The sequence below is a fragment of the Malaclemys terrapin genome, chromosome 17, assembly GCF_027887155.1.
Source record: "Malaclemys terrapin pileata isolate rMalTer1 chromosome 17, rMalTer1.hap1, whole genome shotgun sequence".
In the NCBI taxonomy this organism is placed as follows: Eukaryota; Metazoa; Chordata; order Testudines; family Emydidae; genus Malaclemys; species Malaclemys terrapin.
In genome coordinates, this window is record NC_071521.1 from 23,261,570 (window position 1) to 23,289,248 (window position 27,679).

Here is a 27,679-nt window from a genome sequence, read left to right on the forward strand (position 1 = left end):
AAACTTGCTGAGGGTGCAATCCATGCCATCCTCCAGATCTGGGTTGCACTGGAAGGAGGGAGGGGTTTATTTTAATTTAGTTGAACACCGAGCCCAGACTTCACAGCCCAGCAAATTAAGGCACCTAAAGGAGTAATCTCACCAAAAACTGCATGCCCTCTGGTTAACCCTGATTAATTTAGGTATCAATTCAGGAAAGTCATTAAACATGTGCTTAAATCCCACTGAATTCAATTAACTGATGTCAAAGCACAGAGCTTTAATTAATCAGAGTGTTAGTTTTTATCACGTTCCAGCATGTCTCTTTCTTTGCCCTCCATCCCTAGCTGTTCGACTCTTCAGGGGGCAGCTTGCAGAGCTCCCTATTTCCCTACTTTCTAATGTGGGGGTCTTTAAAGATTTTGGAGAATGTTCTCCTAAGGATTTTTCCCTGCAGTTTTTTCAATCTCAACTCCAGTGTAACAACATTTTTGGGCTGGAACTTTCCTTAATTTTCCCCCAAAAAGTCAGAGATGGATTCTGCTGGTGCTCTCCCTCTCTCTCACCCCGCTGTTGTCAGGTTGGCCCCCTGCAGCTGCTACCTGAAGTATGGAATTGCAATAGGAAATCTTGATGCCAGTTGCTGGGGAAGCATTGGGCAAAAGCCTTGCCAGGCAAGGTGCCTGGGGGAACAGGGAGACAGAATCTCTGTGACGAACCTCCCTGGCAGTTACGTTTTGAAGGTTCTTCTCAAGAAAAAGTGCCAGGGCCATTTTTTGAGTAGAAACTCTTGGCCAAGCTCCTCAGGCCTGTTGCTTCTGGAGCAGCATAGAAGGACCTTAACATAGCACTTTCCCTTTGCTTTTGCCCCAATGCCCGGTTAATTTCCTCCTGCAGCCTCTCCATCTTGCAAGGTTTTCGCAGATTTAACACACTGCTACGATGTTGCTAACTCTCATAGAATCATAGGGACTGATCACCCCTAAATGTATCATTTCATGTTAGACTAAGTATCAGTTCAGTGTAGGTTACAGTGTAATGCCTGTTTAACTATTTCCTATTAAATAAACTCTTTCATTGTATCACTCAGCAAGTTATTCACAGTCCTCCACTAAATTAGATGATCTGGAACCACTGGGAGGCTGGAACTGTAGAGAATTCAGTTTGGTTTTATTCCTTATTGTAACTATTTCATTGGGAACACACACGTATAAGGTTACAGGAGCTGCAGGGGAGTGCTGCAATGCAGAGCTTGGGGTGGGGACCTCCTTTTTCTCCCACAAATTGGCCTCTCTTCTGGAGAGACTAGCCAGGGTAGACAGACGCCCAGGCAGAAGGATGGAAAGCTGTGGTTTTAATTACAAAGCACAGAGCACTCAAACTGTCCTGTACATTCAAAGGTCCCTGGAGCAGGTGGGTTACCTCACTCACCCTCCTTCTTGGTCTCTTGACGCAGCTGTCGATGGCAAGAGCAGGCACCCACGGAGAGCGCCTGGCATCAATCGTACTGTGCCTTAACCTGCACATTCATTTACAATCGCTACTGATTATAGGGTCAGGTTCCCACTGCATTTGTCTAACGAAGGGTTAATCAAGAGGGTGGCCTTGTTCGCTGGACGCCCTTAGAGCGCTGTCCTCTCTGAAGAGAGGGGATTCTACATCTGGGGAAGGCTTGTCATTGTCCCTCAATGGGAAAGGAGAAGGGGAAGGGGGAGGAGGGTTAGGGTAAGAGTCAGCTTCATGTTTATCATTGTCTGGTGTCAGAGCAGCCAGGCTTGGCTGCCGCTGGCTGCTCCCTCCCTGAAGATAGCCCAGTGTCTGTGCCGCTTCCTTCCTGCTTGCTAGACGCTTGCAGTACATTTCATACTGTGTTTCTGGCCTTGACAGCACGTACCCATTTTCTCCAACACCTGAGCAGAGAATGAGAGATGAGGACACACCATTTCTAGTATTGCTCTATATTTTGTTTTTCTCCATTGGGCTCTGACAAACAGTGCCCAGGAACACGTCTCTGAGGGATATATGCCAAAACAAAACCCCATGGGACAAAACTCACAGTCCCTTCTTCAGGCAAAACGCTCACTGAATTCAACAGGTGTTTTGCTTGAGTCGGGACTGGTGGGTTTGGCCCCAGGTGATAGAACAGTCTATTATCCTACGGTGATGTCACCCAGCTCCAATTCCATGTCTCTCTGCCGCCGTCTCTTACACTCAAACACCCAACAGCCAATCAATAGAATAAATGTTACATTGTTATTCCACCTGTGTCTGGTGCCCTCCAGCTACAGATGACCTTTTAGACATTAAAAATCTGTTTAAATATTTGTATTTCAAGTATTTTAGTTTTGAAATGACATGTTTCTATTTTGAACATTGTGAGAACCAATAGGATAATGCTGGGTATCAGATAGGTAAAAACTGAGTCATCGCCTATGGTAGTCACCTCAGATTTTAAAGAGCAAGCCTTAAACACCTTCATTCAGAGAGTAATGGGGGCAGGGATAGCTCAGTGGTTTGAACATTGGCCTGCTAAACCCAGGGCTGTGAGTTCAGTCCTCAAGGGGGTCACTTAGGGATCTGTGGCAAAATCAGTACTTGGTCCTGCTAGCAAAAGCAGGGGGCTGGACTCAATGACCTTTTAGGGTCCCTTCCAGTTCTAGGAGATAGGTGTATCTCCATATATTATATTATATTATATTATTATAGTAACCTCCCTTCAGTGTCCCCTTTTTTCAGTCCTCTGAGTGGTCTCTTAAATAGGGGTTTTGCTGCATTCTCTGGAGTGAATTTGCAAACAATTGGTTATTTGTAAGAGTTTAGTGTGTTTGAAGAACAAATGTGCTTCGATCCATAAGCTGTGTTCTGACTGTATAGAAATACACTGCTTTGCTTCCCTCTGGTGCATCCAGCACGGCCATTTCCAGAGGCAGATACCAGACTAGGTGGCCCAACAGTCTGAGAGGCTGTGGCAACTCTTACGATCCGAACGACAACATTCTTCTCACTAAGCCAATTGGAATGCAGCTAATCAGCAATGGGGCGGTGCCCTTGGCACATGTATTTAAAGTGCCTTCCCTCCTACACCCACCCGCACTAGTCTGACATGGTGAATGCATAACAACACTGCAAAGCAATGGCTAATGCACTGTCATTACAGTACAGTGGAGACGTTCTCATCACTCACCCTCAAGGGCCAGGCTTGCCGTGCTGCTCTTGTACAGCACATACATCCCTGAAGACCTTCTTTTCCCAAGTCCCACGTGTTGCTGCCTGGGCTCTTCCCGCTGCTGGGATTCCCGCTCTGCAGACTAAAAAGGGTCACAGACAATGCCGATGGGTTAGGAGGATAGCAAATCAAAGGGGAGATTATTTTATTTCAGCAGCTGAGCACACTTCTGCTCCTCACTCACTCAGCAGCAGCCAGGACATATGGTAATAGGCTCTAGGCTCAGTGAGGCAGGATGCCAGAAGATCATGTCAATCAACAAGAGAATCGGTTTTCATTTCCCCCCATAACACTCTTCCCTTTTGTCCCTGCACACAGAGCATCCCCACAGCTCGCATAGGGTAGCTTCAACTAACCCTACTCTTTACGAACAAGAAGGCTTCTGCATATAAGTTCTTTATTGGGAGCAGAGTGTCAAGGCTGAGGGAGACTTGTGTTCTGGAGAATGTCAAGACTGATTCAAAACCCAAGTCTCCCTCAGCAAAGCCACTGTGCTGACCCCTTCACAATCAATACAAGTGACCAGGTGGAATCTGATGCTAGATTAATGTCAACATTTGCATCTCTACAATAGTGTAATTACTGAGCATGCAAGTAATCAAGACAGAGCCAAATGAAACCTCCTTGGTCACCCATGGCCAGGAGCTTGCTTTGTGCAGCATGATGTGATTATCAGGCAACAGAGAACATGGACTATCCACATGTCTGGTTTTGGACCTTCTCAGTGATACTCCTCAAGTCTGCAACTGTGTACTGATGAATGCTGGAGCCACAGAGCTGTTCTCTGGGCTCTGTTGTACAACTGGCCCTTGGAGAATAACTCTTCTGTGCTGGTTAATGGGAAGAAAAACATGCTGCCCCTGCACTGGTATCTACTGCAGGGGATAAACAAGAGGCTTTGCTTGGCAGTTAACTCTTGTCACCCTGCCATTTATCCCAGCAGAGAGGATGTAACCTAAGGAGGGGCCTGGGACCTCAAAGAGAGCAGACAGTGAACATGTCTCAGAAGTCCAGACAGCAGGGAAGGGGGGGTTTGTTGATGGTTTGAACTGTTGGTTCTTTTCTGTCAGTTGCTGCTGCTTGGCAGAGGAGAGGGACACAGGCAGGCGATCTGTGGCACATCCTATGCAGGGCTGAGGTGATGACTGTTGTTAACCATAGTGCCAGGCTCCCGTTCCTGGCAGGGAAGCCGAGTCTTTCTGGCCTGTTGCTAGACATTGCTTTACCCAGACTTACTGGTTTTTGTGACAGTTGTTTTTTGTTTGCAGAGGCTTCCTCTGTGCCATCTAGCATGCAGGACTCCAGAGACTGGGTGGTGAGTACAATTGGCCCTGCTTCAGCATAGCCAGGTTGCTGTTCTAGTTTGGTCTCATGGCTCTTCATACCTAAGGAGCCTACAGTAGGGTACAGAGCAGACAACTTAGCCTTTCTACAAAACCATCTGAACAACAGGCCTGTCAGAGCTCTCAGCCTGGAAAAACTGGAGAGAAAGAGACAAGTGTCCAGGCCTGAATACAGTAGTCTTAAAGGTGCCCTGTGAGTTCAGGGCCAGAAGATGCCCTTGCACTGCCCTGCAGCAGATGCATCTGGAGAGCACAAGAGCATTGCACCCCTGTACAGCACCATGGCAGTCTCCATGCCCCTCAAGCACAAGCACTTCTCCCTCCTACTACCACTCGGTACACTAGCCAGTACTAAGGGGATGGACAGGCGGTGCACCCATGGTTCTGTTCCTCCCCCCACACCACCCAGCAGCAGTGCTGGCTGGACAAACATGCAAGTATGTTCTGCATCCCTGGAAAGGCATAGCAGCCTGTGGTCTGGGAGGGGCGATCCTCCTGGTGTTCCCACTGGGCTACGCAGAGCCACATCACTTACTCAGGGCAGTGTCTGTCAGCCAGGGTTGAGCCCTAAAATGTATATGCATCTCTCAAGGATTTCTATAGCATCCATCACTGTAGGACATAAGAGCCCAGACAAAAATCTATGGTAAAATTGAGTTAAGGCTGAGAATAAATATCAGTCATTTAAGAGCAAATTGTTGTTGTGATTATCCCCAAACACACATAATAAGCCAAGGAAATAGAAAGTTAAGATTACACTGAAAAAATCCACACATATTAAGATCTGGAAATACAGTTAAGGCACCCAACCTGAACTCTGCCTTGTAGTGACACCGGACAATTACCATACCATTATGAGGAAAGCAGCTTCGCGTCTCTAATCCTGCATGAGGGGACACTGAATTTTAAAGACGTTAGATTGTTTTGCCCCCTTGTGGTGTCACTACAGGACAGAATTAATGTTACTTGGGTGCCTTAAATGCATTTGTAGCTCTTAACATGTCTAAGGCTACATCTACACTACAGGGAGGAGTCGATTTAAGATACGCAAATTCAGCTACGTGAATAGCGTAGCTGAATTTGACGTATCGCAGCCGACTTACCCCGCTGTGAGGACGGCGGCAAAATCGACCTCTGCGGCTTCCTGTCGACGGCGCTTACTCCCACCTCCGCTGGTGGAGTAAGAGCGTCGATTCGGGGATCGATTGTCGCGTCCCAACGGGACGCGATAAATTGATCCCCGAGAGGTCGATTTCTACCCGCCGATTCAGGCGGGTAGTGTAGACCTAGCCTAAGTGTAACCCATAATTCTGAAATTGCTGGATTTGTTACTCTTGGTTTTGGGATAATTATAGCATTTGTGTATTGTTTTTCACCCTTAAATTACTGATAAAGTACTCTCAACCTTAACTCAATTTTAACATAGTTATGAGTTTTGGAACTTCCTTTTTTTAAGTTAACAACACTTTCATACATGAACACTGTGACGCTGACAGACTAGCTCAGGCCAGAGCCACAGGTCAATTCACTTGGGGGTGAACATCAAAGAGTTAAGTGTATTAGTATTAAGGCTGTCAATTAATCGCAGTTAACTCATGCGATTAACTAAAAAAAAATTAATCGTGATTAATCGCAGTTTTAATCACACTGTTAAACAATAGAATACCAATTGACATTTATTAAATATTTTTGAGGTTTTTCTACATTTTCAAATATATGGATTTAAACTACAACACAGTGCTCTCTTCATATTATTATCTTAACTACAAATATTTGCACTGTAAAACTGATAAACAAAAGAAATCATATTTTTCAATTCACCTCATACAAGTACCATAATGCAATCTCTTTATTATGAAAGTGCAACTTAACAAAGGTAGATTTTTTTGTCACATAATTGCACTTAAAAACAAAACAACGTAAAACTTTAGAACCTACAAGTCCCACTCAGTCCTACTTTTTATTCAGCCAATCGCTGAGACAAACAAGTTTGTTTACATTTACAGGAGATAATGCTGTCCTCTTCTTATTTACGTCACCTGAAAGTTAGAATAGGCATTTGCATGGCACTTTTGTAGCTGGCATTGCAAGGTATTTACATGTCAGATATGCTAAACATTCGTATGCCCCTTCATGCTTTGGCCACCATTCCAGAGGACATGCTTCCATGCTGATGATGCTCGTTAAAAGAATAATGTGTTAATTAAATTTTGACTGAACTCCTTGGAGGAGAATAGTATGTCTCCTGCTCTGTTTTACCCACATTCTGCCATATAGTTCATGTTATAGCAGTGTAAGATGATGACCCAGCACATGTTGTTCATGCAGATTTCACTGCAGATTTGACAAAACGCAAAGAAGGTACCAATGAGAGATTTCTAAAGCTAGCTACAGCACTCAACCCAAGGTTTAAGAATCTGAAGTGCCTTTCAAAATCTGAGAGGGATGAGGTGTGGAGAATGCTTTCAGAAGTCTTAAAAGAGCAACACTCCAATACAGAAACTACAGAACCCAAACCACCAAAAAAGAAAATCCACCTTCTGCTGGTGACATCTGACTCAGATGATGAAAGTGAACATGCATTGGTCCACTCTGCTTTGGATTGTTACCAAGCAGAACCCGTCATCAGCATAGACACACGTCCTCTGGAATGGTGGTTGAAGCATAAAGGGACATATGAATCTTTAGTGCATCTAGCACGTAAATATCTTGCGAAGCCAGTTACAACAATGCCATGTGAACACCTGTTCTCACTTTCAGGTGACATTGTAAACAAGAAGAGGGCAGCATTATCTCCTGCAAATGTAAACAAACTTGTTTGTCTGAGTGACTGGCTGAACAAGCAACAGAGAGTCCTGTGGCACCTTTAAGACTAACAGATGTATTGGAGCATAAGCGTTCGTGGGTGAATACCCACTTTGTCAGACACACGTGGGTATTCGTCAGACACATGCGTCTAACGAAGTGGGTAGTCACCCACGAAAGCTTATGCTCCAATACATCTGTTAGTCTTAAAGGTGCCACAGGACCCTCTGTTGCTTTTTACAGATCCAGACTAACATGGCTCCCCTCTGATACTTGGCTGAACAAGTAGGACTGAATGGACTTGCAGACTCTAAAGCTTTACATTGTTTTATTTTTGAATGCAGTTATTTTTTGTACATAATTCTACATTTGCAAGTTCAACTTTCATGATAAAGAGATTGTACTACAGTACTTGAATGAGGTGAATTGAAAAATACTATTTCTTTTGTTTTACACAGCACAAATATTTGTAATCAAAAATAAAATAAAGTGAGCACTGTACACTTTGTGTTGTGTTGTAATTGAAAACAGTATATTTTAAAATGTAGAAAACATCCAAAAATATTTAAGTAAATGGTATTCTATTATTGTATAACAGTCACAAATCACAATTAATTTTTTAATCACGTGACAGCCCTAATTAGTATATATTTAAACTAATTCGCTCGTACACTAATAGAGATCAAAAGTGATGCTAATGGGATCGTATTCACTTACCCGAAACCGGATGTCTGCAATTACATTACATTTACATTGCATATTCCCCTGAAATTACATTTACATTATGTATATCCCTGTCATTAGATTAAAGGGTGTGCTAGCATGAGAATGTACTCAGGTGTTCAATTCATGAAAACTAGTGAAATACCTGATCGTTTGCTATTACAAACATTTGCATTTGTGTATAACCCTGTAACTAAATTACTCACCAAAGAAATCTTGTGAAATGCTAATGAAGGACTGTAACTGGAAATGCTAATTGCAAAGCAAGTGGCCATTGTGCGAGTAAAAACACTGATCAGGTTGTTTTCTGGAGAAGAAGCTATAAGTACCAGTTCAAAGGAAGAGCATGTGTGTCTGGACTGTTGGGATTCTAACAGGAAGGAATAACTGAATGAGAAGACAGTGATCCCCAGTTATTCTGGGTAGCCCTGAGAGACTTTTGGGAAACTGGCAGTTTATTACACCACTGTCCCTATTTGGAGTTACAACCCTGTGATTCACCTGTTATTATATTTTCCCTGCTTTAACTCTCAAGAACTCGTTCTTTTTTCTTACCCAACAAACCTATAGTTAGTTTAGTTAGTTTCTACTGAATTGGCTGCCAGTGTTGTCTTTGGGGTAAGATCTGGAGTACCAATTGATTTGGGGTAAGTGACAAGTCTCTTGGGACTGGGAGAAACCTGATGTGGTGTGATTTTAGAGTTAAATCTGACCTAAGATTGGCACTCACAGTTGCAAGCTACTCCAGACAGTGTGACAAACACTAAACAAGAACTCCAAAGACCATGCTTCCATGTGATATTTCTAGCAGTATGAAGCTTTGAATAGCTGTGCACTGCATTGGTGATACAAGGCACCTGTAAACCCAGTTTGATTGCCAATGCACTCTGGTTGCTGTGTACTGGTGAATCTACCCTTGAAAGTTAAATTTTAACCCAATGATTTAAGGTTGATACTATAGATCTTTAAATCATTAAATATACTGCATGGTAGCTTTCTCTTCAGTTTCTTGGTTGGTGTTCATGTAGGAAGTCTTTAATAATTAAAAGAAAGGAAATTCCAAGAGAAGAATAGTGAAGTAAGATGGTAACTGCAGGGTAAAAAACATTACAGGATAATGTAATTATTCCCCAACCCAAATTTAATGAACCCGGGCAATTCAGAGGTAAGTTTACACGTCAAAGACATCTAAACATGTGAAGGTATGTACCATGGGGTGGCTCCACCAGCCAAGGCACTGCAGGAGGTTAGGACAATTAACCTGATAGACTGCACATGGGGGAGATCCAGAGACTGAACCACTGACTGATGATGAAGTCTGGCAAGGCAGGGCAGGCAGCTTGTATAAAGCCAGCAAACTAAGAAGAGAAGGGGGCTGCAGGGGAAATAGCCTGCAGTTACTCCTGGGACGATGTGTTTGGGGCTACCAAGGCTGACAAGATGACAGAGCAGGAGTAGTCTGCAGTTACTCCCTGAGAGGAGGGAGTTTGGGCCGGTAAACTCAGAGGAGGTCCAGAAGATAGAGAGGGAAGTAGGAAGGAGACCAGGGAAATAGCAACTGGGACTGGGAGCTACAGTTGCCAGATATAGAGTTCCTGGACTGGAACCCAGAGAAGTGGGCCAGCCCAGGTTCCCTTACCAGCTGCTGGGAAAGCGGCACTGGATCTGACCTGGGACCGGAAGGCTGACTGGAATGGCAAGCAGGCCACTGATCCAGTGGGACTTTCATACCCAGGAAGGGGAGAACTATAGTGACCGGCCAGAGAGCTGAGTCATGAAGAAGGGGCATCCTGAGTCCTAGAGAAAGAGGGAGAGCACAGGGCAAGGAACTGACAGAAGGGAGCGTCAGACTGGTGGAGAACTAATCCCAGAGCTGCAAGGAGGAGGCCCCACCAATGGTGAGTGAACCCCGTTACAGTGGGGAAATGCACCCTGGAAGGGTTTAAAGGCAAGCTTTAGTTTGAACATCCAGTCCAGTTTTACCTTCAAATGGTTTCTTCAGATAAGGTCTGTTGCTGATTCTTTCCAGGCCTTGTTCTTTCAAATTCATGACTGGAATCTAAAGAAACAACCCAAATATCACAGTTTAACCTGGTAGCTTCAATCAGCATTTTTAATAAAGAATCAGTTTATTCACCCCTGCTACCCAATACATGTTCTTCCCCATCCCACATCTGCCCCTTTCAGCCTTCGCAGCCAGGAGTGTTTATTGTCTCATTATTATTTGAATAGAAAGTGTGTGTGTTAGTGTGCCAGGAAGCCAAAGTGCACATGGGGAGGGAGGCTTGTAGCTTTAAAGCGCTAACAGTTGTTGAAATTGCTTGGGCAATATCAGCCTCTCTCCCACAGGACAGCTGCACGCTGTAGTATGGGGATGCTGGGAAGAAAGCAGTAAGGCCTGGTCTATACTAGGAAACTGGTCTGTTATAACTATGCAGCTCAGGGGTGTGACAAATCCACACCACACTGCCCCAGACCTCCCTCCCGCCTCTCGGGGAGGTGGAGGACCTACACCCATGGGAGAAGCCCACCCGTTGGTGCAGGCAATATCGTCCCTGACGTGCTGCAGCAGTACAACTGCAGTGTTGTCAGTGTAGACAAGCCCCTAGGCTCTACATGCTGGGGAAGCTGTGAAGGGTTCTACAGCTATAAATACACCTCTACCCCGATATAACGCGGTAAAGCAGTGCTCCGGGGGGGCGGGGCTGCGCACTCCGGTGGATCAAAGCAAGTTCAGTATAACGCAGTTTCACCTATAACGTGGTAAGATTTTTTGGCTCCCAAGAACAGCGTTATATCGGGGTAGAGGTGTACCAGGTGGCCTGGGGAAGCCTTTCCCATTAGAGTACAGCGGGGGACACTCATTAGCCAAGCCAAGCCGTGATTAGCCGATGAGTAACATCACAGCCGTGATTCAGCTCCCTGCAGTGCCCAGATGGGACCTGATCATCGAAAGAGGGGGAACCCCCTGGCCTCTTCCATGGGCAGTTACGCTGCATTTCAAAAGTGGGCTGTTGGGAACGGCCTTATGTCTCGAAATCTAATTGTCCTTCCGTCCATTTCAACACCCAGCAGTACCTCTGTAGCTCTTTACAGCATATGGTCTGTACATTATCAATATCAAATTAATAGTATCATAATTGCCGTTTACCTAACCAGGCTGAGGAGTCAGTGAAACCATGGGAAGGCTCCTTATCCAACTGCCAATGCCCTAGCTGTCCAGCTTTGCCCCCATGTAAAGAACTTTTAGACACAGATACTGGAGGAAACACTTTTAAATTATTAAATAAATAATAATTAATTGGTAATTACTATAGTACACCTCTACCCCGATATAACGCTATCCTCGGGAGCCAAAAAATCTTACCGCGTTATAGGTGAAACTGTGTTATATTGAACTTGCTTTGATCCGCCGGAGCACGCAGCCCCGCCCCCCCGGAGCGCTGCTTTACCGCGTTCTATCCGAATTGGTGTTCTATTGGGGTAGAGGTGTACCTAGGCACCCCAGTCATGGACCAGGACCCTACTGTGCTAGATGCTGTAGGAGCACAGAACACAGAGACAGTCACTGAAAGGCCAAGTGACAGGGCATGGGGGAAGGGGGTGGAGGAGACTAACTGGCGATGCTGAACGGTACCAGGTGATGGTCGGAGAGGAGAAACGCTACAACAGAGAGAGCAGTGTTTGCTGAAGACCAAATCAAGTGAGCACCCTTTTGGCAAGTGGGAGAGATGAACTAGGGCTGCAGGTCAATGCAGAGGTGAGGAAATGTGTAACTAAATGGCCGCAGGGTCATCAGCATAGAAATTGAAGTCCCCAAGGAGAAGTGAATGTGGGAGACAGTGAGGAGAGCCAGGAGTGGAAATCCGAGAGGAAGGCTGAGGAGGAGCAGTTGGGTGTTGAGGGTGGTGAGTAGATGACAGCAGTGTGGAGGGAGAGTCAGAGGCAGTGCTGTTCAAGAGGAGAAAGAGTGGGAAGCGGGAAAGGTTGGAAACAGGAGAGGAGAAGCCCAGCATCCCAGTAGTCTGATCCACCCAGGGAGTGGTGGAGAAGCAGAGGCCTCTGTAAGAAGAGGCCATGTCAGACAAGCCACGAGCCAGAGAGAGTGACCTATGGAAGAGTGACATGAATGGCAGAGGCCTTTAGAGATGGAGTGGGCATTCCAGAGACATGTCTTGTCTTTCATTTTGCTAGTGAAGAGGGTCTCAGCCTGGAAACCAGCTACTGTAGCTTTCTGTTCTACACTGGCCTTAGGGCCAGTCAGGCTCTCATCGCGTTGGCTAGTTTGTATACACTGGGTACCTTCTGCACAAGCAAAGGATGTGTGTGCTTCTCTGTAGCATCAGGCACATCCACTCTCCGGTTCCCCAGCTGCAGGGCACCCTGATCTTGCAGCTCCACTATTGTAGCAGTCTGCGGGTGTCTGGGGGAAGAATACCTATTTTTTATCTGACTATCCTTTGGCTTCCCTTCTTTGGCTGCAGAACTAAAGACAAAACAAAGCAAAAGGGTCAATATTGCATCATTTCAGAAGGGAAAGTTTGCAGCTGATGTTGCTAAAGCTGGAAATACACCTCTACCCCGATAGAACGCTGTCCTCGGGAGCCAAAAAAATCTTACTGCATTATAGGTGAAACCGCGTTATATCGAACTTGCTTTGATCTCCCGGAGCATGCAGCCCGCCCCCCGGAGCGCTGCTTTACTGCGTTCTATCCGAATTGGTGTTCTATCGGGTCGCGTTGTATCAGGGTAGAGGTGTATATTAGTACTAAATTAAATCTCTATTTGAGGAGGTAGGGGATTGACCAACCCTTCCTATGCAGCTTTGAGGTCCCCTCTGCTACTACATACACCGCTTTACTGGGTCCTTTCCCTTCTTTAGCTGGGCCTCCTCTGAGCTGGCCATACCCAAGAGAAAACCAAGATCTTGGAGCTGGGGCAGAGAAACCAGCATGAAAAGCTGCCATTGTTCCCCCTTTAACCACTCTTAGCCTGCAGTCTTCCTGCCCTCCAGGATGCCATGCCAGTGGAAGCCACTGTAAATCTCCCTTTGCATTTCCCCAAGTGCACAGAGAATCGGAACAGAGTGCAGGAACTCTGCTTCTGACCCCAAAGGGAACGGTAGGGGCTGCTAGTGCAGGAGTGTGGATCCTCCCCTAGGGCAGTGTCACCTCTGCAATGCCGGCATCTGTGCTGGCCCAACAGCAGTGGCCTGAAAGACACAGAAGCTCTTCCAGCCTGCATGGCAGCGCACTGGGCTAGAGAGAGTGGCCTGGGGGCTGGCTTTGGGGTCTAATTCAAAAGACTTACCTGTCACCTCTGTGGCTTGTGACTGATTTTATTTTTTTGGTCACCAAGTTCATTTTCTGGCTTCTGTTTGTAAGTAGCTGATAGGGTTGGCCTCCTGAAGGGACCTTCTTGGACTTCTTTCTCTTCTGGGGAGCAGAATAGTTACAGTGAAATACACACTTAGGAGGAAAACATTCCTTGATGCCCTTTTTCCTGGCACATCTAAAACCCCTTCCTGATCTCTCGCTAGTAGAAACGATTCCCAGTGGGAGAAGCCAGGAGGACGAGCCTTTGATCCTCAACCAATAGAAGAGGCATTTGCCCCCATCAGGTAAGAGGACGGTATAATGCACATGTGATCCAACCAGAAACATGATGAAAGTCCCACCAAGTGAGGACAATGCCTCCTCAAAGGGAACTATTGCTGAATGAGTGTTTTTAAACAAGCAAGCTGCCAGTTCAATACCATTGTGTGCAGTAAGGAGAGCTGACGAGGCACAGTGGATTAGTGGGGATTTCCTGCACCCCCCCCACTATCCTGCCTTTAACCCTATCCCTGTTCATGTCCTCGTCCCAGCAGGATGGGACATCTTTGGAATGCGGCAATGCTGCTGCTTGGTCATTTGCTGTGACATGAAGCAATACCTCTCTTCCTGGGGCTGAGTGAGCGCCCTGCTTCCACCACCCTCTATCCATCCGTGAGCTGGGAATTATATACCCAGAGGCATTTGTATGCTATCCCCGAAAGCAAAGTCCTTAGCCCTCCTCACTCACAGAAGGCACAAGCATTTGCTCATTTTACAGTGGTCTGTTTGCCATCCCTGCAGTACAGCACTTGGCTGGGCACATGGCTAGTCCACCAGCAAACCTTCAAGAAGCTCACAATGTCAAGATCTCTTCCTTTCCTTTGCCGTTCTTTGAGGGAAAAGAGATTTTCAGAGGCAAGGTTTTTAACACATACTCTTCTTAAAGGCTTCAGTCTAAACAAATAAAAGCACATGGATTCCAATTAATTACAGAAGTACAGATACTCATGTCATAATCCTTTACCAGACACTTCAACTCCCAGCTGACCTGAGAGGTAATAAAGCTAGATCCAGACCAACATTTGAGTAGCCAAAGTCCCTAATGCTCACCAGTGCCTTTATAGGAGTCCTGTATTGGATTCCCAGTTCTCATGCTGCTGGAGGCGGGACTGCTACAAATGGAGCTCTTAACAGTCAGGATGTGGGGTCGGGAGAATAATGCCTCCTGTCTCAAAGGGTCCCTGTCAGCTGGGACGAGAACAGCGTTAAGGGAAGTCGGATGCAGCTGTCCTTGGCCAGAAGGTTGGGAGCCAAAAGCAGAGCCTAAAGGGTAGGGACCCAAAAGAAGGGGGAATTCAAAGAGTCTCGTGGCCTCTCTTCCTAGTCCCAAAGTGAGAGACAACAGAAAAAAACTAGCAACAAATATGTCTGAAAGGGTTAACTGGCATCATGCCTGAACACAAGAGACCTAGTGGTGACATTGTGTGCTACAAAGGAGGGGTGTCTGGGTTTGAATTCCAGACTCTTACACTCCCTAAAATAGCACAGATTCTGGGGACAAGGGCTAATTTTGTGGTGTTCAATGACACGTACCCACTGATCAGAAGTCAAATTCCAGCCAAGTGAGAGTCTTAAGAAAAAGAGGAGAGACTAGGCAAGGTGTCCAAGCCAGATTCCGTGGAGTCAAAGACCCGACTCAGTTCCCCAGTGTACGAAGGAATTCCAGCCTGTGGAGAGTATACCATGGGGGGTAAGGACGGCTGGTGGCTAAGTAGTACTGGGGAAACTATGGCTGGGCTGGGCTGACAACAATTAAAGAACCTAAACAAATAACTACATTGGGAGTCTGGCAACCACCTCCACAGCCCAACAGGCATGAGTGGCTGAGCGGAGCAGCTCCTGCACAGCCTTCCAGTTCAGAGATTGTACGAGTGGCTGCTAGGCATTAGGGACACTCTAGATGTCTGTATTCATGAATCCTGTGTCCCTGCCCCCACTCAATATTGCTTTATGTGCCAGCCTGTTCAGAGCTGGCATGCAGTCCTCGGAGGCATTCAGGTAGTGCAGCACCCCACACATGAGAGATGTCTGCCTGCAGTTTCCCCTCCGCACTACAAGTGAATTTCACCCTGGGGATTTCAGGCCACGTCTACTGTAGTGATTAGTTGCACAAATATGCAAATTACACATCCCTCTCATGCACGCACCCCTGATGACTATTTGGTCTGTGTCTAAGTCATTGTATCAGCCCAGGAATCTCACCCAAATGGGGGTCTGTTCTTAAATCACTGACCTCTTATGATGAACACGGAAGTACTATGAACATGCTTATTAATCCAACAGAAACAACTGTAGAGTAGCTCCTGAAGACTGGGGCCGGACTCTGATCTCACTTACACCACTGATGTCAGTAACTGGTATCGGAATGTGGCCTGGGCTCTTGACTAGAAAGCTTGGCTGAGATTTTCCAGGCCACCTGAAGGCTTTAGATGCCCAGTCCTCATTACATTTAATGGGAAATGGGCATCCAAATCCCTTAGGCAACTATGAAAACTCAGCACTTGTGTGTTAGATCCTACCCCTCTGTGCTAAAAAGAGAGAATGGCCTGAAACTGAGGAAAAGTGATTGAGGCTAAAAGCATGAGTGAGACTCATGTAGAGTATCAGAGGGGTAGCCTTACTTACTCATGTAGACTTACTTCTGGAGAAGGATGGAGTACAGTGCAAAAGCCAGAGGGGGGCACTCACATACAGCATGTGCCTGGAGGCCTCTTCCCAGCTTCTCAAACTTCTAACATCGGGTCTCGTTTGCCATTAGTAGGATTCAAACTCACTTTTAACACAATTCTGTCCCATTTCCTTCACAGTTCACATAAATACCATCAGTTTCACAGTCTCACAGCTGAGGCTGCAGCAAGATTTGCAGCCTGCTAAGGTTTGTGAGCTACAACACTACTGAGGTTGGATTATTACTGAAACCTGCTATCCATGTGATTTTGATGCAAATGACACATTTTGCTCATCTCTGGCCTGGATGCTCCAAGTGCAGCTTGTGAACTTCTAGAATACTCATCCCAGCTTTAATACAGGGGTCTGACCAGCAAAGACTACATGCTCCATCTTGAGCCAAGCAGAGTGCATTGTACACAGGGATGTGGAGCCTCTGCAGGCCACACCTCTGGATAAGGGTGACTGCCATGTGTTCTGTTTTATGGGAAATAGGGGCAACTAGGTGACCTTCACCTAGTCACTCTTAGGAGATGGACTCTCCCAGCATATATTGCATTTATCACTATGGTACTTACTCTGTTACTGCTTCCACCTCAGGCCGCTGAGATTTTCTGTGTATATTTGGGACCCATTTAACAATCAAATTTCCACTGTCTGGACGGTAGTCCTGCTTGGAAGCAGCAACCTCACTGAGATCCACCACTTGGAGCTACGACATAGACATGGTGTGATTAGTCACTTGTAGAGGTACTCTTCCCTGAGCCAGTACTGAGCCAATGCCAATGGTGCTGTGGGGTCACTGGACTACTTCAGGTGCCAAGTATTACATTGTTGTTTTCTTTCACATGAGAGAACTATAAAAAAATGCCCAAATCACTTACGATCATTAAAGATTCTGAGGCACTTGTCACAAGAGACAGAATGTTAATCCCGGTGGCCTAGTCAAAGTCTAAGGTAAATAATTATATTTTGCTGCCTTAAAATTCATCCTGTAATTTCATTTCTCCATGAGAAATTATTCTTCATTTCCCCTCCTAAAAACTCCATCTGTTGGGTAGTATTGCTGGAGGAAAACAGTTGCTGCATCGGATGAATCATCCTTCTAAAGTCTGCAAAGTGGCTTTGGGATGAAAGGCAAATGAAAAGTTTTAATTATTATTAAACCTAAATAACTAGCTAGCCAGATGCAATGTGAATGAGAGGAATCAAGTAAATGTAAGGCTCTCTCGGCAATATTAAAGGGGAACTGCAAAGGAAAAGTACTTGTGCCTTTTGCTCTCCTTGATGATTGCATGTCATAACTTTTCAAAAAGAAAACAGGCTAAAAGCTCTGCTTGTTTTTTATATAAAAAATATCAAATCACAGTCTCCCTGGTTTTGCTGGAAAATCCTTTTGAGGGCTGTAGAACAAGATTTGGATAGGAACATTAGAACACTTTCCCAGCTCTCCGTTGAAAGCCTTGCCTCAGCCATCACCTCCCACATGAGGACAGGAATCAATCCATTGGAAATGTTCACAGCTGTTTTAAAGGAAGAGAGTTTGCTTAGCTGGATTTCCCAGAGCATAATTTCAAAGTGAATAATTGCAAAGACTGCGCCAACTCTCTTCTCCCCCAAAAAAGTCACAGAATCAATTTCCATTATTGGATGTAAAGCAATGAACAGCAGTAGGCTTGGCAGCATTTGATTATTTTAAAAAATGTTGATGGGTTATATCAATGGGTATTTAAGCATTTTTAAATTTTGTATCAATTTCAATTTTCACAGCTGCATAAAATTATGGGTTTTAAGAAAAAAATCTATTTTTATTGATTTAAATGTTCACAGTTGGAGGAAATTATGGGAGGGTGAGACAACTGGGGGTGGGGATAGATGATTATTTAATGACAGACTTTGATATTCAAAAAATTAAGGCTTTAGAAAATAAGAACATAAGAATGGCCATACTGGGTCAGACCAAGGGTCCATCTAATCCAGTATCCTGTTTTTCCAACAGTGGCCAATGCCAGGTGCCCAGAGGGAATGAACAGAACAGGTAATCATCAAGTGATCCATTCCCTGTCGCCCATTCCCAACTTCTGGCAAACAGAGGCTAGGGACACCATCTCTACCCATCCTGGCTAATAGCCATTGATGGACCTATCCTCCATGAATTTATCTAGTTCTTTTTTTAACTCTGTTATAGTCTTGGCCTTTACAACATCCTCTAGCAAAGAGTTCCACAGGTTGACTGTGCGTTGTGTGAAAAAAAAAAAAATTCCTTTTGTTTGTTTTAAACCTGATGCCTATTCATTTTATTTGGTGACCCCTAGTTCTTGTGTTATGAGGAGTAAATAACACTTCCTTATTTACTTTCTCCACACCAGTCATGATTTTAAAGACCTCAATCATATCCCCCATTAGTCATCTCTTTTCCAAGATGAAAAATCCCAGTCTTATTAATCTTTGCAGCCGTTCCATACCCCTAATCATTTTTGTTGCCCTTTTCTGAACCTTTTCCAATTCCAATAGATCTTTTTTGAGATGGGGCGACCACATCTGCACACAGTATTCAAGGTGTGGCATACTATGGATTTATATAGAGGCAATATGATATTTTCAGTCTTATTATCTATCCCTTTCTTAATGATTCCCAACATTCTGTTCTCTTTTTTGCCTGCCACTGCACATTCAGTGGATGTTTTTAGAGAACTATCCACACTGATGACAAGATCTCTTGAGCGGTAACAGCTAATTTAGACCTCATCATTTTATATGTAGAGTTGGGATTATGTTTTCCAATGTGCATCACTTTGCATTTATCAACACTGAATTTCATCTGCCATTTTGTTGCCCAGTCACCCAGTTTCGTGAGATCCGTTTGTAGCTCTTCGCAGTCTGCCTGGGACTTAACTATCTTGAGTAGTTTTGTATCACCTGCAAGTTTTGCCACCTCACTGTTTACCCCATTTTCCAGATCATTTATGAATTTATAACCATTAAAACACAAAATGTCAACATCACATGTCAAAATATACAATATAAATATCCTTCAATCAAACTAAGTTCTCAAGCAGCATTTTCTTTCTTTCCTTTTCTGTAAATTTCAGTTATTATTGATAGAAATATTTTTTCCTTGTATGCGGTGAAATTGACATTTGCAGACATATACCTAAATATCCGCCACACTGAGAGATGCTGCTTTTCTCTGTGCCATAACCCAAGAGTGCCCAAATAGTGTCCAGCTGAGGGCCCCATTGGCAACTTACCAGAAGCTAAAAGGTTAGCCCTGAGTTCGATAAATAGGAGATCCTTGCAACCACTCAACTTTCCCCCATTTAAATCACTCACATTTCCAACTCTATTCAAGTAGGTGAAGCTCATCTCTGTCTGTGGGATCGTGTGTGACTCTACCACAGAGTTCAGTCCTGGGAAATGAGTTCTTTCTGAACTGAAATATAGGCACAAACCAAAATCACAGTGAGACCAATACAAACTAACAGCATGCAAAGGACACTAGCTGCTATTAAGGTTGTAGTAGATAGAGCCCTGCGCAGATACAAAATTTGTATCGCATGTGATCAGCAAACATGGTCCGCGAATACAAAGCAGATTTGCAGGGCTCAAGTGGTAGATTCTCCATCACTGACCATTTTAAAATCAAGATTGGAGGTTTTTCTGAAAGATCTGGTCTAGGAACTATTTTGGGGAAGTTCTATGGTCTGTGTTATAAAGGAGGTCACACTAGTGATCACAATGGTCCATTCTGGCCTTGGAATCTATTTACAGTATCTATTATACTGAGCTTTTCCTCTTCAAAGCACTTTATAAGCACTGTTGACACAACTTGGATTAATGCAATGGCAACAATGCACACACACAAAATGTTCAGGAAATTCAGTTACAATGGGCAGCTCCTCCTTAACTCTCTGTCTTGGTGCAGCTGCCTTGTGTTCTCTTTCGTATATCACACAGGAAATTCCACCCATCCAGTAGAATTTCAGGGTTTTACGATCCCTCTCAACAGGTAGAGCAGTTTATCATGATGCTCTAAGAAGCACTAAAGCTTTGGATTAATATAAACTCTGGGTGGCTAATGTGATCTAAACTTTGATGCTGAAAGAAGCTGGATTTGAAGGCCTTGGTCACAGTTGGCTAAGTTTAGAAGGCCTCAGTTAAGGAGGATGGTGTTCAGGAGGGCCTAGCCAACTCATTCCAGATCAAGAAACTTGCAGATTACACTGGAAATTATCTTCCTTCCTGGGTGGTTTTTTTTTTTTCCCTTTCTAAAAGGAAAAAAGGAAATCCATGGAAAAATAAGGGGTAACCTTGCCCTGAGCTTGAGAGGGGAGGCATTAAAAAATTAGGAAATGCCAAGGTAAGGGTGAAAATTCCAATTTTAAAAGGGATGTCACTAAGTTTGAACAAATCATACTTATTTCGGTAATTAAAACAAAAAGGAAATGAGCAAGAACAAAGATGAACAACAGAACAGAGGGGCAAGGATGAGGCTTTATTGTATTTTTTTTTTAAATACTGCTAACAGATCATGAACAGCAGGTAACCCACACTTACACAGAATAGCTCCGTTCCCCTCGAGTGCCTGGGTCACTCAGATATTTAGGAGTTTGCCACTGGCTTTGAGCTAGCAAAGCTGGCTCCTTAGCTCTCACATCAGAGACTCAGACTTTTAGATCAAGAGGTTTGACCTTGCTACTAACAACTTACCAAGGGGCATCATGTTATAGACACAACATGGAACTAACGAGACACGTGCCCACAATCACTTAACATGAACAGAGATGGCAGAAATGGGTGTAAAGTGATACCTTACTCCACTGCTACTCATGGTGGAGTAAGGTACTACTCACCATGAGGAAAGGTGACAGAACCGGGTCTTGGGCATTGGTCCTGTGAGTAGTTACCCAGATGCTTGACTTTACACAGTCAAGTAGTCCCACTGAAATCAATGGGAACTACTCTCAGTACATAAAGTTTAGCATGTACAGATCAAGGGCTTGGATTGTATGTGTATCCCTTTTCCATACCTTTTAATTTGTTTTGGTTTTTTTGGTCTACATTCTAAGTTCTTTGTGGTAGGGACTGTTTTTCTGTGGATTTGTGCAGTGCCTCACACAAGGGGGACCTGGCACTGATATGAACAATATGAATATTTAATAACAGTGTATCCTATATTCTAGAAGAGCAATCTGGTCTTTTAAATACATTTATTTCTTAAGCCCTGATCGTACAAACTAATGCATGCGCTTAATGTTGAAATCAGTGGGTCCACTCACATGAGTAAAGTTCAGCATATGTGTAATTATTTGCAGAATTGGGGCCATAAGTGCTAACAGTTTGCTCTGCAATGTATAAAACGCAGAAGGTGACATGCTCCATGCCCCATGGCAATTGCAATCTCTAAAACACTAATATTCTTCTCAGCCTCTGTCAGAAAAACAAGGGTGCCATCATTCTGCTACAGACTCTTAGTCCTGGGAATACTGACAACCTTCAAAAGTCATCCAGAGATTGGAACTCAGCAGCAATTCACCTGACTTCAGAATTTCGGTCAGAGAAGTCATAGACTGAAGTTTCATACAGAGAAGAAGGAGAGAAAGAGGTCTCAAGTGCAGTGAAGGTGGAAATAGTTCTGTTACAATTGGAACATCTGATCCTTCCTCGGGGAGAGCAATTGCTGGGGAAGTTTATAATCTTCAGTGTTGGTAATTCATCTAAAAATTAAAAGCAAAGACACTGTGAACACTGAGGATCTGATGTTACAGAATTCTACAGTTAGGGGGGACCATTTAGCTCTAACTATATATTGTCCATTTTAGATATTATTACAGCCTTGTCAGTGTCCTGTTAGCCCAGTTTATTAGTAACTAATTACAATGTAATTAATCCTCTGCCTTCCGTAGGGCTTTTTATCAGAGGATCTTAAAATACATTACAAACAATAGTTAATTAAGCTTCACAACCCCACCAACTCCCAGACTAGAAAGGTCACGCTAACTTAACCCACCACCTAAGTGCAGCCACCTCTGCAGTTATTTAACAATGCAGAGCAATACTACAGGATATGGAGAATAATACAAATCTAATTGCGGGGGGGAACTTTTAGGGATGTTGAATTTCATTGCTTCGTTGGAATTTGGCCGAGACGCTAAGTTTAATATCTCCTTCTTACAGAGAAAGATTCAGGGGATCTTTAATAACCACAAGTGGTCAAGACCTCAGTTTTACCTCTCATGTGAAAGACATTATTATAGAAATCCCAAAAACCATAGTGGGGTACTGGCTCAGTACTGACTCTAAGGGGAAAACGCCAACACTGAATCCAACAGCACTTCCTGCTGCACCTGAAGCTTTACAGGTCTCTTACCCGGTCTTGTCTAATTGGGAACATGCATGCAATGTCAGTTAACATGTTTTCTAACACATTTTAACTAGCATGCTGTTAAACACGATTTTGGCCTTAGTGGCTTTGTCTTCATTGTAAAAACAATGTGTGTTTTTGCATCAAGATAGCTGCCCTGATGTAAAATCCTAGCAGAGACAAAGCAGAGGTAATTGTTACCTCAGTGTAGCTAGTTGAAGTCAATTCCAGGTGGGGGCGGGGGGCGGTACAAGGACAATAAGTGAATTATACATGTGAACCATGAGCAGGATCAGTAACCTCAGTATATTCATAATATATTCTAAGTATGAATATATTTCATATACATATTTAAAACTGGGAGGCAACGCAAGGAAAGATAGAAGAACTGGAGGGTTTTCCTTCTGAGCGGATAGCTTGAGTCTCTTGAAATGTGCCTTCATTAGGAAAAAAGTGTATTCTTAACTCACTAGCTAACGTAAGATGAAATCCTAGTGACGAGAAGGCAGTTTGTACATGAGTTAGCAGGTGGAGTTAAAGACTGAGCTCCCTCTGTAAAATATGCAGATGACACAAATATTGGTGAAATTATAAATATGAGGAGAACAGGGAAGTCATATAGAGCAATCTGGATCGCTTGGTAAGATGGGCTCATTCAAACAAAGTAGATTTTAACACAGTCAAATGCAAAGTCATACATGTAAGAAGAATGCAGGCTGTATCTACAGAACTGTGGGTGTCCTGGATAGAAGTGATTCTGAAAAAGAATGACTCTGAAAAGGATTTAGGGGTCAGTGTGGACAAAAAAATTCAACATAACCACCCAGTGCAATGCTATGGCAAAAAGAACTAATGTGATCCTCAGATGAATAAACAGGGGAGTCGTAGTAGGGAGGTGATTTTATGTATACAGCACTGGGGACACCAATACTGGAATACTGTGTCAAGTTCTGGTATCCATAATTTTAAAAGGATGCTGAAAAACTGGTGTGCAGAAAAGAGCTACAAAAAGAATCTGAGAGCTGGAAAAAATGCCTTGCAGTGAGAAACTTAATGAGCTCAATCTGTTTAGTTTACCAAAAAGAAGATTGAGAGGTGACTTGATTACAGTGTATAAGTACCTTCATAGACAGAAAATACCAGGTACTAAAGCAGTGGTCCTCAAACTTTTAATAGCCGTGCCCGCCCCCATCTGTATTCACTCTAGGGACCCTCCTAATGTTCCTCCACACACCCCTAGGGGGGCATGCCCCACAGTTTGGGGACCTCTGTACTAAAGGATTATTTAATCTAGCAGAGAAAGGCATAACAAGAACCAATGGCTGTGAATTTAAATCAGACAAATTCAAATTAGAAATTAGGCACATTCATTTAACATTGAGGGTGACTGGAACAAACTACCAAGAGAAGTCGTGGATTCTCTATCTCTGCATCTTGATGTCTTCAAATCACGACTTAAATGCCTTTCTTGAAAATATGCTTTAGTCAAACACAAGTTACTGGGTTCGACATAAGGATGACGGTGAAATTTTTTGGCAAGTGTTGTGCAGGAGGACACAGTTGATGATCTTTTCTAGCTTTAAAAAAATGATGAATAGTCTTTAACTTGACCTAACTTGTATGAAAACTACAAACTGCCTTGACTGCACTAGGACTGTCCCTGAAGTTGGCTAACTCGAGTTCAGAATAGATCTTTTTCCTCCTAGAAAAGACAGGGCCTTGGTCACTGGTTTTACCTTTGCTTTCCAAAGAAGAAGCCCTGCAGAGTGAGTCAAAGTTTCTTAAACGGACCCGAGGATGTCCCTGTTCAATCCTCCTTATAGTGTCCCAGCACTGTGGGTGTTGGCAAACAGCCATGTCACAGATGGTTTCATCCCACTGGCTGTCATCTGCAGTCACCATCTTTGCAACCATCCAGACATTAACGAATAGCAGTAAAATGGCAATACTGTATGTCTGAATACTCTGCAAAAACAGAAGAATTGAGCACAGTGAGAAATGTTAAAAACAAGAATCATCTAGATTGCCATAAACTAACGGCATGGGACGTGGTCTAATTTCTCACTTATATCCTGGGTTGTCTTCATATGCACCCACTCTAGGGACTGATTGGGACAGTTTGGTGACTGTGACCCTGGGAGCCCCTCAATGCCAACTGGCAGAGGGATCACCATACTGTAACTCACATCAGGTCTGACACACTCATTACCCCTGTGACGTTGCACTGAATGTGAATATGATGTAACTGGAATATGCATTATGCATAAGCTCTCTTGTAAGGTATCATTACAAAAGTTATAACCTACTGGATATATTCATCCTATTTGTATGAATGTATCATTCTTGTAACTGAAACTAGAAATATTAAGTAGAACTCTGAGTCCTATTGTAATGATGCAAAGTGTGGGCCATTAATGGTGGTTTAGAATCTTGATGGCTCCCATTGACTAGGACAATTGACTGTAAATGGCTCTGTTTACCTGCAAGTCTGCCTGTGTATGTGTAGGCCAGCCCGTGGGTAAAGAAAAATGAGGTCTTACAGTGATATGTGACCATGTCACCTGATACTGGAATCCATTTTAAACCTGGTGCTTTTCCATTTAGAAGGAGGGGTGGGGACCCAGAGAGACAAAGGATTCCCGCCGTGTGCCAAAGCTATAAAAGGGGGTGGAGCAGGACAAGGAGGGTCCTAGTCATGAGAAAGCCCCTACTTTTCATCTAAGATGCCTGCTGGAACTAACAAGGACTGTACCAGGGAAAGGATAGGGCCCAGACTAGGAAGGAGTCTAGTCTGTGAAAGAAGCTTTTTGGAACATCTCTGAGGGTGAGATTTACCTATAATCGGTTTCTTAATGTATTAGACTTAGACTTATGTGTTTTGTTCTATTTTGCTTGGTACCTTACTTTGTTCTGTCTGTTATTACTTGGAACCACTTAAATCCTACTTTTTGTACTTAATAAAATCACTTTTGTTTATTGATAAACCTAGAGTAAGTGATTAATACCTGGAGAAGCAAACAGCTGTGCATCTCTCTCTAGCAGTGTGATAGAGGATGGACAATTTATGAGTTTACCCTGTATAAGCTTTATACAGAGTAAAACAGATTTATTTGGGGTTTGGATCCCATTGGGAACTGGGTGTCTGGGTGCTGGAAATAGGTGACCTGCTGAGCAGTTTTTGGTTGAAGTCTGCAGCTTTGGGGGCGTGGACCAGACCTGTGTCTGTGTTGCAGGAAGCTAGTGTGTCTGGCTCAATAAGACAGGGTTTGGAGTCTCAAGGTAGCAGGGAAAACAGGCTCAGAAGTAAATTCAGCCCATCAGGTGACAGTCCCAAGGGGGTCTCTGTGACTGAACCCATCACAATCCCCAACACACTGTTGTCATAATATGTATCTAAAAGGTATTGTGTACAGTATCACATGTACACTGGTAACATGCTGGTCCCGAACATCATTGCATGATGCATGAATGGTTTGTGTACGAAGAATTATATCTGTATGCTAGAAATATGTTATTGAAAGGTGCTTGGGAGGCAGTGCATAAACTCAGCCTGCTCTAGACAAAGGAACATACATTTACCTGTATGAGCACAGGCAGAGGACAATGAAAGTATATTTACATATACAGTAAACAAAGCCATCAAGCTGACAAACGGAGGAGACAGTTTAGTGATCACACCAGGGGAGAGAATCAGCACCCCAGGAAGCTGCTCTTGAGATAGAGACAGTAGCTTTTGGGAACTATAAGGGTGTGGTTAGATGTTGATAGATGTTTGGCTGTGTGTGTGTGTTCCCTATGTGTGCCGCCCCAGCCCTGTGCAGACAGCTGGAACGGCAGACCTTGAGCGAACCACCCAATGACCACAAGATACGTTAAGGGACGAAGGCATCCAGCTAAGTTTATTGTCAACAAAGCATGGTACTAGTATCCCACAGACTCTACCAGACCACTAATACATGTATGCCCGTAGCAATGGACCAGCTCAGTGAACAGCAGGACTTTCCATTCCTCTCTAAGACTAGAGAGAGATACTCCCTCTGAAATACATTTTATACCCCGATACAAACAAGTTAGTACTGCCCCCTGACATTGCTAATTATTACCTATCACCTTGTACATGTTGGTTTGATCAAAACATCTATATTACGTACTGTTATTCTGACCTCATTTTTTAGGAGGGGTCAGTGTGTTCCTGTTATCCTTGGGTCAAGTTTTTGTACCATCCTTGATACTGGGATGTTTTGGTACCGCTTGATAGTGGGATGTGTTTGTGTGAGCACTCTGGGACTAGCACTTCTCCAGAATGTGTATTTTTGCACTAGACCGGATAATGGGAGGATCCTCGGTTCCGTTCAGGAATAAAAAGCTTCCAGTGCAGCAGCATCACATCACCCAGCTCTTCCACTGCCATGTGACGGGGATTCCAGAGACGCAAAGAAGCACATGGGGTGGGGTGGGAAGGCACTGGATCACCTCGCTGAGTAAACGCACATGGGGCTGAGCTCAGACATTAGAACCATATTCTCCACCAGCCTCCACCCTCCCACCACCAGCCTGGGCGAGTAGAGGGGAGGGGCCGCACCACGGCCGCACCGCTGGGAAACTGCGGAACCAGAAAACATGACAGCACTGAGGAAACCCAAAGCAGCAGCAGCACCTCCCCCGCCCCCCGCAGCGCTGCCCCTGCTACCACCAGGGCCGGCGTTAGGAAGTGCGGGGCCTGATTTGAACAGTTTTGACGGGGGGCTTGTACCCACGGGCGGCGCTCCTAGTCTTTGGCGGCGGGTCCCTCACTCGCTCCGGGTCTTGGGCGGCACTGAAGGACCCGCCGCCGAAGACCCGGCGCGCTGCCGGGTGAGTAAGGGTTAAAAAGGCGGCTCTAGCCAGGGAAGGATTCTCGGCCACTTACCACCGGGCGCGGGGCCCGATTCGGGGCAATTGGCCTAAGGCCGGTCCTGGCTACCACCCCTCCCCCCAGACCTGACCCCGCCCGGTCACAGCCCCCGGCCCAGCTCCTTCCCACCACCGCCGGCCCTGCGCCGCGCCGCGCCGCGCTCGGGCCGGGGCTGCCGCTCACCTGCCCGCGGCCGCAGCCTCGGTCGCCCGCTGGGGCACGTTACCCGGCAACGGCGGACGCTCGGGGAAGGGGCGGAGAAGGAAGCGGCCGCAGCGCATCTCGGGAAGGGGGAAGTCTGTG

The 27,679-nt window shown here is 44.7% G+C and overlaps 1 protein-coding gene across 1 annotated transcript; it reads right to left on the reverse strand.

Moving 5' to 3' along the window:
* Positions 1-1,316: 1,316 nt before the first annotated feature.
* Positions 1,317-27,656, reverse strand: LOC128825129 (uncharacterized). Its single transcript, XM_054007262.1, has 11 exons — positions 27,560-27,656; positions 21,655-21,835; positions 19,452-19,551; positions 16,697-16,830; positions 14,249-14,345; positions 13,387-13,511; positions 12,379-12,562; positions 10,060-10,135; positions 4,442-4,599; positions 3,164-3,287; positions 1,317-1,889 (listed from the first exon to the last, which is right to left on the reverse strand). Exons 3-11 carry the CDS (start codon positions 19,482-19,484, stop codon positions 1,567-1,569), a joined length of 1,254 nt encoding a protein of 417 aa, XP_053863237.1. The 5' UTR covers positions 19,485-19,551; positions 21,655-21,835; positions 27,560-27,656; the 3' UTR covers positions 1,317-1,566.
* Positions 27,657-27,679: the final 23 nt, after the last annotated feature.

Bases quoted from the DNA above. Each gene is read 5' to 3' on its own strand.
- LOC128825129 (XM_054007262.1), bottom strand. From the start codon at position 19,484: ATGAGCTTCACCTACTTGAATAGAGTTGGAAAT. The intron at 14,346-16,696 runs GTAAGTACCATA...TTATTTGTTTAG, and splicing joins GAGGTGGAAGCAGTAACAGA to ACTGAAGCCTTTAAGAAGAG. The intron at 12,563-13,386 runs GTAAGTCTTTTG...TTTTGTCTTTAG, and splicing joins ACAAGCCACAGAGGTGACAG to TTCTGCAGCCAAAGAAGGGA.